We start from the raw sequence: 12,482 nt of genomic DNA, 5'->3' as shown, positions 1-12,482 counted from the left end.
CTTTCCCTCCTCTCTTCCCTTAAATTCAAGGCTCTTGAGATCTGCCAACAGAGGAACTTTGTAGAAGAGACAGTGTATCTTCTGAGTAAGTAACACTCAGTGTGATAAATCACAACATGCTTTTAATATTGTCAAAGTTTATGCTGTGAAAATGTACAATGTATTGTCTAATATTGTTTAACGTGCTTTCCCAGAGACAAAGTTGGTGTACAGTCAGCAGGACCAAATAACATGATCTAGAAAATAAAACAAAGCACTGCACTATTCATATGATGTCTTAGGTCCATATAGTGTGTTACTGCATTTCTGATTTGGTGTTTTTCTGGGGTTTTGGAGGTGTTGGGGGACTGTGGGGCACAGGTTGGGGCAGGGGGGTATTGCTGAGACAGTCTCCAAGAGAAGAATACTGTCAGTTTGAAGAGAGGGGAGAAATAAAACAAATGTTTTATTATGAATACATCTCAAAAGCTTAGTATTATCTTTTGCTGAGGTGTAAGATTTGCTTATATTGTCTCTTTTTTTTTTCTTATTTTTTAAATAAAATTAGTTGTAATCAACACCCCCAGCAGGCCAAGGAATTTACCTCTGAATGGGAGGCACTTTAAGACTAAGACTTTTATCTGTGTTTACATGTTAGTCATAAACAAAATGGAAATAAGTTTTTAATCAATCTATGTTTTAGTAAGAAAAAAGTTTTGTGGACGACTTGAGAGCAGAGTAGGATTTACTCATAGGTTTTCTTAAAGAATAGTTCAGTGTTTCAACTATTTCTTCCTCTTCCTCTAATTTTCCATGCGTGCACTGTACTTACTGTAAATTAAGAGTGTCTATGCGGGCAGCAGAGATGGGGAGGCACTCTTGATCAGGGAGTGGAGTGACAGGACAAGGGGTAATGGTTTTAAGCTGAAAGAGGGTAGATTTAGATTAGGTATTAGGAAGAAATTTTTCACTGTGAGGGTGGTGAGGCAGTGGCCCAGGTTGCCCAGAGAAGCTGTGGATGCCCCATCCCTGTAGGTGTTCAAGGCCAGGCTGGATGAGGCTTTGAGCACCCTGGGCTAGTGGGAGGTGTCCCTGCCTGTGGCAGGGGGGTTGGAACTCGATGACCTTTAAGGTCCCTTCCAGCCCAAACCATTCTATGATTCTATTATTAGATTAGATTTGGTCTTGGTTGAATTAGTCTGAGACAACTTCACACTGACAAAATTTGTATTAAAAGAGCTTCTTAAAGCACTGAGCGTTGATAAGCATTTAGTATTCATAATCTCTTTACTTATTTTTTCCTTCTAGGCAGAATGGGTAATAGCCGCAGTGCCTTGAAGATGATAATGGAAGAGTTGCAGGATGTAGATAAAGCTATTGAATTTGCCAAGGAACAAGATGACGGAGAACTTTGGGAAGATCTCATTTTGTATTCTATTGACAAACCACGTAAGCGCAATAGTTTCTCAGAAGCCTTACATGTGTATTTTTTGGTGGAATGCTATTGCACTTAAAGGATTGAATTATCCATGTGCATGTTAGAGAAAGTGTTTATGAATAGCCAGGGAGGTGTTCTGGTCTGTGGAGCACAACATAGCTGTCCTACTGTGCAGAAAAGCTTCCAGTAAGGCAGCATGTGGGCATGCTACTGAATGAGTACTTAGGGATTTAACATTTGACTAAGCTCTGCCTAGTTATGTCCTTAATGACAAATTAAGGGGAGAATAGTGTTTTTAATTTGTCAGAATGAGGCTTTATTTTTAGACAGCCTCAAAACACAGTCTGCAGGCTTGATGAGGATGTTGTGTAGTGTGTTTATTGCAGCTGCTTCCCTTTGAAATTCTGAAAATTAAGAACCTATACCTTTCTGCCCTTCGGTAGAATAATTTAATTTGTTTCTGTGATATTAAGGTAGGATCTGTAATAATGAGTGTGTCTGGCCTTTCATCTCTTATATGAATAACTACTCAGGTTTAAAGTTTAGATGGAATCAGAAACTGTCAATCTCATAAGAAACATCAGTTTTGTTCAGGAAGCAGATTCAGAGCAGTTCATACGACTGAGAAAATAAGAGAATTACTTTAACTATCTACTCGATTAGTTTTGCAGCATCTTCTGGAGCTTTAAATCAAGGCTTTAAAGTCTCTCTTTGGATCTCTTTTCCAAAGGATTGAATGTCTTATAGAATTAGTGTCAGAATACATATCTTTTAATCTCTTGGCCACTAAATCTGACAAGAAGCAGCAACCAAAATCTATTATTTCTTTAGAAGAATGGCATTCTCCAGTTACCCATACTTAAATGCGGTTCATCACTAAAAGTGATGCTACCATCAGTGGCATCTTTAGAGCAAAAGGAATTCAAAACATGTAGAATTCCCTCAGTTCTATCTGCCCATATGCAGAGCAACTCCAGTGATATTCCTCAGTTTTGGGGGTTGAAGAAAAAGCACAGCCTTGAGGTTCATCCCGCTAGTGTTTCATTGAGTCAGGTGCAACTCAAAAAGCAAAAGGCTTATTTTGTGTCATTCTCACCAATGTTTAGAAACACTTTTCAGTTAGGTTAAGTGCTTGAAAAATTGTTTTTTAAACCCTGGAGCTGGAAATGGAATAGTCACATATTGTAGTTATTTTCCTGACTGTTTTCTTGAGTGCCCTCTTTCTTGAATTGAAATGCACTATTTAATTGTGGCTTTGTGCTGGATACTCTGTTGTCCCTTTTCTGCATACCCTAGAAGTTTTGTGAATTGCTAAACTGTATCTTCCTCTCTTACTCAAAGGCCATATATGAGTAAATACAGCTGCAAGAAACAAAAGAAGGGCTATATAAAAGAGGCTTGGTATTATCTCTTAGTAGAGAACTGTCACAGAATCAGACAAAGCCTGTAGCTTGTCAGAAAAACATCCTTTAATCAGGTATTTTGCTGGGTTTTTTCCTTAACTTCTTTGCCTCTTGGTTTTCACAGCTTTTATTACTGGTTTGTTGAACAATATTGGAACCCATGTGGATCCCATTCTTTTGATCCACCGCATTAAGGAAGGCATGGAGATTCCTAATTTGAGAGACTCACTAGTGAAAATTCTTCAGGACTACAACTTGCAGGTAAATGTTGCATTCTTCCTGTGATGCTGTTTTTCAGAGAGACAGGAAAACTGCTTTGCTACTGAATATCACAAGAAATGGCTATCGTGAAGGTTCGTTCATTTTGTTCAGACATCTGTCGTTGACGCTGTGGGTTGGCACAAAACTATGGCAAAAAGGGTAGAAATTTTTCAAGACAAATAATCTCCTCTCTTGACAGCTTCTAGCAGTTCTAAGTCTCTCCCATGCTGTCATAAGCCTGGTGGCGAAGTAGAACTGGAAGCATCTTGGGTGATTCAGACTATTTTATGCTGCCCGACTGTCCATTATTGGAAAGTCTCTTGACCAGTACTTTTCATTCTGTTTCAGAAGGAAGGAGGCAGAAACAGGGTGCACTCACTAAAACATTCACCAGGTACAAGAGCTGTATGTTAAGTGTCGTACTAATTAAAGGAAGATGAACTTTTAAAATCAAATTCATGTCTGTTGTGCCAAATATGTTGATGTCTATGCATTAAAAAACCAAAAAAGACTGCTCATGGGATTATGGGAGTTCTTGTCCCAGCATAATTACACAGATATGTGCAGTTCCCTACATGGCTGGTTTCTGATGCGTGTTGGTAAGAACTTCCAAGAAGCATACCCTTCAATATTCCTGAAAAGAACAGCAGAGAGAGTAACATTGCATACTTCAAATCTCCCTGCTACCTAGGGAGGCTCAAACTTGAGTTCTCTGTGATGCTGCTCTGCACCTTTCTACTGAGAGACATAGGGCTATAGAGCAGTCTGAATGCCTCCAGCGTAACTACGCGGAGTCCAAGAAAACATAGCCTAGTAAGCAGCTGAAACTGCAATTTTCTGAACCTTATAAATGTGTCATAAAAATCTAGTTTTTGGTATGTCTGCAGACAGACTGAGAAAGTGCTATGTGCATAGCTGCAGCTTTACACATATGCAAAGTATAATGCATGGCTTCAGACAAAGCTGATGACATCATTTGGTCATGTTTTGGGGAGGGAAGAATCATTTTGTCTTAAATTACCTTTTAACAAAATTACTTTGGGATTAGAAGGATCTATTTAACCTTCAGAGTGATATCTCAAATTATTTGCTGTTAGCATTGAAATGCTTCATGGATTTCAAATTAATTCATTTTGAAGTAGATTTGGATAGCTCTAGGGATAAAATTTAGATCTCATAGGAAGAACAGAAGTTAGAGAAGCTTAACGTAGCTTGCGTTTGGATTGTTTGTACGATAGCAAAACAATATAGTCAAGAAAGAGGGGGACTGTTTTTCTTTAGAGAAATCTAAGCTAAAGCTTCAAGTGAGGCTGTTCCTGAAGTGTTACAGGCACTGTAAAGTTCACCATTTATGAACAGCTGCTGTGTCTACACTGAAATTTAGAGATGTGATCACAGCTCTTACGCACTCACCTGAGTAGCCTTAGATTAGCAAGCTCTATTTTTCATAGCGGGACTGTTTCTGCTTTTGGCGTGTGCTTCGGGCCATGGCTGGGACTTCAGGTGAATGTCTGAGCAGCCCCCATTGCTGAGGGCAGTTCTGCCCTACCTTCATCATCACTGCTGCCTCATTAGCTGTTTTAAACCTACCTTGGGTGTGTGTTGGGTTTTGGTAAAAACGTCCTGATTTGTATCACCTGACATACCAGACATTTTGAAGTCATACATAATCCAAATTTCACTGTTTAGGACTTCCTCTAATTTAATCTCTTTGGATCTCAAGCTTTGTATACACTTCAGGTTTATTGCTGCCATTCCCAAAGGCAAAAAAGAAAATCTTCTGCCAAGAACCACAAGCGAGGCAAGCAGTTGTAGTTAGAACCTGTTGCTTGGCTTGCAGATTGCTGCCTAAAACAAAAACTGTGCTGATCTTTTCATAACATTGGCTCCCCAAAAGGTATTACAGCTGTGACAGTCTATTTTTGAATTGTGGCCTCCTTTTGCAAGCCCTGATAAAGTTGTTCTATGCTTATTTAAGTAAGCAGATGTAAATTTTCTATTGTGCTCCTGAATTTCCATAGCGGTAAACTTGACATTAGATGTGATTTGAAATATGGGTAGGAGCTAAAAGCAGTGCCTTTGACAGATTCTGGCTTTTTGAACACTGTTCTTTACATCCCAGCAAAACCAAGTGAATCAAATTGAGTGGCTGCCAAAGCAATGCCATATGTGACTTGCAGTGTGCTTTAGAGAATCCAACAAGGAAGTCTACTAATGCAATAAAATTTGTTGTAATTTTTTTTTAAATCTAGGATCTTCCCTGAATAATTTAGATTTTTATTAATGTTGGCATATTGCAGACTGATTGCTTCACTTGAGCAAATTGCCACCCATTAGCTGAACTGCTGCAGCTGTTGTACATGCTACTCTAAGCTCTAAAGTAAGGTGGTTAACTTATAGCTTTGAAAAGGTGTTAATATCTGTTAGCTACCAACCAACCAAGCACGCACAAAGGTAGGATTAGGTACTCTATTGGGTAAAAAGAAAATGTGGATCACATGAGACTTTGTTCTTAGGCTATGACTTAAAGTAAGTATTTCTAATTTACTTCTGCTCTGGTGTTACAGCTCTGCTTTAAAACTAGGGGTCGCTTAAGCTTCCTTGTTATTCTTCAAGAATATGCAATTTTATTTTTCAACTTCAGGAAATGCAATTATGTAATGAACTTAAAGCTGAGCACACACTTAAGTATTTTCCTAAACAGGAAAAGATTTAAATACTTGTTTAAGTGGCTTTCTGAATTGGGATTAAAGCTCCAAGTGATTAATTTTGTTTGTTTTTTCCCTCCTGAGGATCATTTATTATAATGTTTTCTCTTTGTCATCATCTGAGTTAATGTATTAAAACCATAGAAGATAATTGAGCAACACTGATTTATTGTAGTGATGAAAGTTTATTTACTGCTGAAATAATACTGAGTTTAGTGTTTATATAGGGTAACATTCATAGACAACAAAGTTAGGAAGACATACACATAAAGATGAAGTTGTCTGAATTTTAACAGGAGTATTTATCAAGCAAAGAGTAGTCTAAAACTTTTTTTTTATATTTTATATCTAACTCCTGAAATCTAGTTCTTTGGTGCCATTAATTTACAGATAAAATAGACCACAGACTACTTCCTTTGAATTTATAAACTCCTGAAGGTGTGTTGTCTTAAGGAGCAACCTGCTTATTTATTAGAAATTATACATTCCTAGCACATTTTTTTATTTAAAGGCAAATAAATCACCTTTCTTCAGGCAGCATTTTCAACGTGACTAATACCATTCTAATTTATGGCAAGCTAACCAAATTAAGCCAAGTCATACTGATACCCTGACAAAAGTTTAATAATCTTCATCTTTACTGCTCGCATTTAAAAGTGTTTCCAAAGACACAGAATCAAAATTCAACTTTATCTCTTTTCAGTTGTACAGAGATATTGTCCGTGTAACTTGAATTCAGTTTCCACATGTAGCCATTGCATCTCTGAGACTCATTCCCATTAGGAATTTACCAGTGCAATTGTTTTTAAAAATTCCCTTGGCCAACACAATTAGGGCAGTAATGCTCTTATTTGAAAACTGTAGGAAAATCAGCACTTACTAGGATTGCTATGCAAAAATATAAACTCAAAGTATTTTTTTTTCAGTGAAACCAATGCTACTCATGTTTTTATACAACTTCTTCAGAATGAAGCTCATCAGTTGTACAACAGTTTGATCTTAACAAAGACCTTCTTCCTTGAATGTAACCCTGAACTTTTTATTTACTTTTTATATTCCATTCCCTGGAAATTAAATTGAAAAAAAACCAAAATGGTTCACACATGTGTTTAAGTCTCTGGTACCTGATTACACAGTGGTCTTCACTTATGGATGAGGAATACAGGAGACTTTCTTAAAATGTGATGTCATCATGCTCCAGGTTTCTAAAGCATTGTATCGCAGAGAAGGCTGATAGAGAACCACCCTTATTTGTGCACTTGTGAGTTAGTTAGAAGCCTGTTACACTTTCCAATAGATGTCTTTTCAGCTTTAGTCTATACCTGAGTGACATTTTGGAAATGCTTGGGTCATTGGAAGAGGTATAAATAACTCCCTCATTTCCGAAAGAAACACCTAATTTCTTAGCCTTTGTATGACAGTTGTTACAAAAAGGTTTCAAAACATTTTTGGCATTCTAAGATGTGTTTTCCCTGGCTTTACAATATCAAAGCAATTTGTTTTGATGCACTACCTCTAGGTTTTGTGGATTAGCCATTTTACTCAACTGTTGACTTACTGTTTTAAACTTCAGATGAACCTGCAGCGACTGATGGATAACAGAGGTGCATAGCATTCACATCCCATGCGTTCGTAACAGAGGTTGTGAACTAGCAGACCCCGATGACAATCTAATACATGCTGCTTGGAACAGCATCTGGAAAAATTGGGGGGTTTTGCACCTGAACCTGAATAAACCGCTGTTCAGACACCCTGACGGCACTAGGTGGCAGCTTGCACAGAGGGACATCTGTCTTTTGGTTGTCAACTAAAAATAATGTGCTTTTAGTTGTGGTTGTGACACACTTTGGCAGCATTTGGTGAATTGGCCTTGAGAAACTTGGACTTTTTGGAGTGCTAAGCTGAATGAAGGCCTGAATGGATTCCCAGTGCTTTGAGTGTACCCTTCAAATTAACTGCGTACTGCAGTGTTTTCATTTAAAGATAATGTTAGGCATGTGGAAATCAGGACTTTTCTAATTCAATAAAAGGTTTTATGGCTTCTGATTTTAATTACACATTAATTGCCTAATATGGTCAGAAAATGAACTAGAATTCATTTTTCCAATAAATGTTTTGGTTCTAGAAGTCTTTATTAATTTGGTAAAAAGCATGATATCTGCTTAAAGCTTCTTTCTCTAGCTGGGCAATGCTGTCCTGCTTGTGCCTATGATCACGTGCTTTTAAAGGATAAAAAAGTTCACCTTCATAAGACTTCTTGTTATATAGGTAGCATCCTGTTTAAGTCCTATTTAATCTCCCCAAAAAGTGGTTTCATTAGACTTATGCTTGATTTCAGTTTTAACTAGTTTAGCCTCATCTTAGGGCACATGATTATATACTTCTCTCTCCATTGTATTTTGTTAAGACAAGCTCGTAGGGAGAAGATAATAATTTATGGCAATAGTATATTTGTAAAGAATTTGGTTTTTTTACATTTGGGAGTTTGTTTGTTTGTTTATATTGTGGGTTTTTCATTTAGGTAGAGATGGTGGTAACAGGAGGTTCCTTCTTTCACTCCTTTAGAAGAGCTTGAAAAGTCTTAAACATTCCTTGCTCTCTCTTTGGGAGCAGAAACCCAGTGGAGACTTGCCGAGATAGCTGCTATGCCCGTCTATTCAATAACTGCTGTGTTTTGTGTTCTTTGTGCAACAGATCTTGCTGCGGGAGGGCTGCAAGAAGATACTTGTTGCTGATTCTCTTTCTTTATTGAAGAAAATGCATCGAACTCAGATGAAGGGTGTTCTAGTAGATGGTGGGTACAGATGAAATGTGTTGACTTTCAAGGTTTTGAAGTCTTTTATTTGGTTTATAGACCAAAGACAGATGCCAGTCCGCTTCAGAAGCTGCCCAAATGCCTGAATATTGTACCTAGTTTGTAGACTGTAGTAGGACTTAGCCCTTTGAAAAGGAAGAACTTGTATCTCAAAAACTACAATACCCAGCCTACCGCTTTTCCTCTTGAACAGTCTCGCATAGCCGGTAACGTTTTGTGTCCTGCAATTTGTCTATATAGGTGGAAAGTGCTGTTCAGCGCCAGCATGGATAGTCAGATAATAATAATCTGTAACCAAAGCAAAAGCTGCAAGATCGTTTCAGGAATTGTTGAAAATATTTTGGAAGATGCTAACGATGAATGTGAGCAGTGCTGTAATTCACACCAGCTGAGTGTAAGAGGCAAAAGCTGATGGAAGGACACAGGATCGGAGCTGCTGCTACAAAATGCTGCAGAGAAATCGGGCACCCATTCTATGTTCCTTTTTTTCAGTTCACCTTGTGCCTCTACAGCACTGACCCTAGCCAGCCTCACTCCGGCAGTTTGGCCATCATCAGAATCAGAAGATCTAAACACTTACCATGCTGTTAATAGAAATGCTGCTTTGGTATTGCTCTTCAATTTTTAATAGATTCTGTTAGGCATCTTAAGTACCACTTTAGGGACCAAGCTCCATTTCTGTAGTAGCAGTATGTCCAGGCATGCTTTATAAAAAAGCAAGCATAGAGTTTGTTAACAAAGCTGTTACAGGTTTGGTTTGGTTTTGCTTTTCCAGAGGAGAATATCTGCGAATCATGCCTGTCTCCAATACTTCCTTCAGGTAGGATGCTTTTCTACAAGAGGTTGTGTATTTCTTTATTATTATTTTTAGAGGAAGTACTGTTTGCTTATATTCATAGAAATGTGTAGTAGTCTTCCTTGGTAATCACTGCATGAATTTCAGTCTCCTGTGCAAAGCTTGCTTGTGATTTCTGATGTGGGAGTGGAGTGTAATTTGTACGTTTTTTGTTGCAGTAAACCCAAATTTTCTTTCTGATTCATCGTTGACTTACATATTTTTTTGTTTTGAAATACATGGAATGCAAGGCAACTTTTAATTACATCAACATGCGTATTTTCAAAGATTATTAGAACCACTAAACTAAGCTGTTGCCACCAAATCTTGTCCAACTCTTGAACAATTTATACTGAACTTGTAGATTATAGAGCTTTATGGAATATACTTTTTGTTGGAGTGGTGGAAAACTCTTGGCTTCAGTCACTACTGTGATATTTGAAACAATTTATAACAGACTGTAGTTTTAAAACATCTTTTAAAGTTAGTTTTGAAACTAGAAATTCAGGATATTATTTTGAAGATGTGCATTCTGCAAGGCAACTATAGTTCACAAATAGCAGTAGAGTTGTTGGGCATCTTAAGAAGAAACAGATTTACTATGAAATATCTGTCATGGCACCTTCAAACAAGAATACATAAGACAAAGTATATTTAGGGACCTTTTTTTTTTTGTTTCCCAAGTGTGTGTGGCCCAATAAAATAACTTAAGTTTTTAACCTGTTTTTCACCATTCTTCACTTAAATGAGTAAATAAAAACAACTACACTATGATCACATGCACCAACATACAGACCGCAGGAGTCACATGGTGACAGAAAACCTGGCAGAGCTGAGTGTGCTCGTGCCTTGAGGTATGTGTGTCGAGGGAATGGGAGCCAAGGAATCAAGTGTGGTTGATGCTGATGAGTGAGATGGTTATTCTTTGGATAGATGGATGTATGTAGGCTTCTAATTGGATAAATATTCACGTGGGAATTGAAAGGCATGTCGTGCACTTAGGCAGTTTCTTGCCAAATTTCAAAATCATGGTGTGCAGTGTAGGTGCTGGAACCGCTTAATGTTCTGGTTCTCCCCACATTAGTCCAAGAATTTTTTTTGCTAACTTTTTTTCAAAATGGCTGAATTATTTGGTGAGAGTTTACTCTTTTCTCCCCCCAAATTTAGCATGTAGCACATATTGAGGTGAAAAATTTCTAGTGAAAAGGTACACAGCATTTAAGCTACAGAATTAAATTGTCTTGTAGCTCTATCACTGGGACACATTACCTGAAACCATCCCTCTCTGTGGTTTCTATAAATGAGTGAGAATACTTTGGAAATTAATTTCAGATATTACTTGATGTTTCTATGTGTATAATAGAATGCAGTCATATGCTGCTGTGGCGACTGAATCTTTTGTTTCATTGCCCTGTTATAGTGAATTTACTTTTCTTTTTCCCAGATGCATCAAAGTCCTTCAACGTGGTGGTGTTCCACTGCAGACACATGTTTCACAAAGAGTGCCTCCCGGTATCTAACACAGTAAGGAACTAGCTTCATCTCTCTGACACCTTTGCCAAAGATAAAAGGACAAATTATTTCCTTCTGTCAACTGTGGAGAAGGGCAGGGGTCTATCAAGAATTATAATATGATTACAGAAATTATTTGTGATGATACCCCATAGTGGGATGGAGTAAGGAAAGGGAGTTTAGGGGCCACTACAGGTGAAGTTAATCCAATTTAGAAAGAAATTACAGCTGTTTGAGAAGTATTTTATCACTTTCTGCAATCTGAATATGGAATGCAGCTTTGAGACCTACAGTTAATATGACCTGTTTGATTTAATTTATTAATTCTTTTCTGTTGTGGCTCTTCCTTTAAGTGTGTGTCATTAAAGACAAGAATAAAGGTGTTTTTTCAGGTTAACTGTATTAAGTGGTTCTGCCCTGGAAGGAAAAAAAAAATCACTCATTTCAGAGTATTTAAATATCTTTGTAGTCATCTTCATGGTAAGAACATGGGGTTTTTCATCAGGGAATTTTTTTTTTAATGAAAACAACCCAGAAAAGTAACTTCTAGGTATAAGCAGTTTTTAATTAGGAATGGAAGCAGCAGAATGGCAACAAAATTTCAAAGAAAGTGGAATTTAAGCTTTTCCGATTCTCTGTCTCTGAAAGTGAACATCTAGTGAAAAAATAACTTGGTGAATCACTTAATCTGCAAGTAACCAAGCAAAGTGCTTGTAGCCATATGGTACACCTTGTATACTTAAATGTGTTATGAAAAGCTTAATGAATTATATCATTTGCATGAGAAAGCCCAACATCTAGTAAATATTTATTCAAATAATATTTACCACAAATGTTATTATTTGAAAAATACAAAATTTATCTAGTGTTCTCAATTTTCTGGGATAGGTGACTTGTCAGATGGGATTTTTGAATGTGACATGGATATTACCTGATATGTATTTTATAGTATGTGTGAATACACAGGTATCTATAGATATCTGAGACAAATTCTCCACTGCTGTGGTATTTCTTGGCCTTAGGTAAGCAGTTGTGTTACTGATATTTGGTTACTGGTAACATACTGAAAGGAAAGAAATGCATGCATAAAGCATCACACAGAGCTCAACGCAAAAGTAACAATAAACATATTTTATATCAAAAGGACAGTATTCAGGCCATATTTTCAGCTGTTGGAAATCTGTGGAGCACTACCCAAAGACAGAGCTATGTCTAAGACATCCAGTGGTTGTTGGAGCCAACTAAGACACACATTTCTCTAAGAGATTCTTCTTTTCTTTTTAATTTCTAGGTCTCTTCTGTCCAGTTCTGCAACATATGCAGCGCCAAACACCGAGGGCCAGGAAGCGCAATCCTGGAGATGAAGAAATAGGAGTCCCCTAGTTCTCCGTGACAGTCTGTGACACCAAATCTGTTAGGACCATGCAGAACCACTAGTTTCTGTTAGTCATCATTTCTGTATATAGTTCTGATTGTGACTGAAAACTAGTTTCTATAAGTTATCCAGCTTATTGAACATTGTTGGGAAAGA

The 12,482-nt window shown here is 37.5% G+C and overlaps 1 protein-coding gene across 2 annotated transcripts in view; it reads left to right on the top strand.

Moving 5' to 3' along the window:
• The window catches only part of VPS41 (vacuolar protein sorting 41 homolog (S. cerevisiae)), a 97,166-nt gene extending 84,684 nt beyond the window's left edge, over positions 1–12,482 (top strand). For both annotated transcript variants that reach the window (XM_010072683.1, XM_010072684.1), the window contains 7 exons: positions 31–85; positions 1,288–1,428; positions 2,945–3,081; positions 8,484–8,583; positions 9,380–9,424; positions 10,884–10,963; positions 12,243–12,482. In XM_010072683.1, the coding sequence (XP_010070985.1) occupies positions 31–85; positions 1,288–1,428; positions 2,945–3,081; positions 8,484–8,583; positions 9,380–9,424; positions 10,884–10,963; positions 12,243–12,323 (639 nt within the window). In that variant the 3' untranslated portion in view covers positions 12,324–12,482. The remainder of the gene's footprint in view (positions 1–30; positions 86–1,287; positions 1,429–2,944; positions 3,082–8,483; positions 8,584–9,379; positions 9,425–10,883; positions 10,964–12,242) is intronic.

Source organism: Pterocles gutturalis, unplaced genomic scaffold (assembly GCF_000699245.1).
Source record: "Pterocles gutturalis isolate BGI_N339 unplaced genomic scaffold, ASM69924v1 scaffold21347, whole genome shotgun sequence".
NCBI lineage: Eukaryota > Metazoa > Chordata > Aves > Pterocliformes > Pteroclidae > Pterocles > Pterocles gutturalis.
Note: the sequence above shows the minus strand (reverse complement) of the source record. Positions and strands in the feature narration are given on the sequence as shown.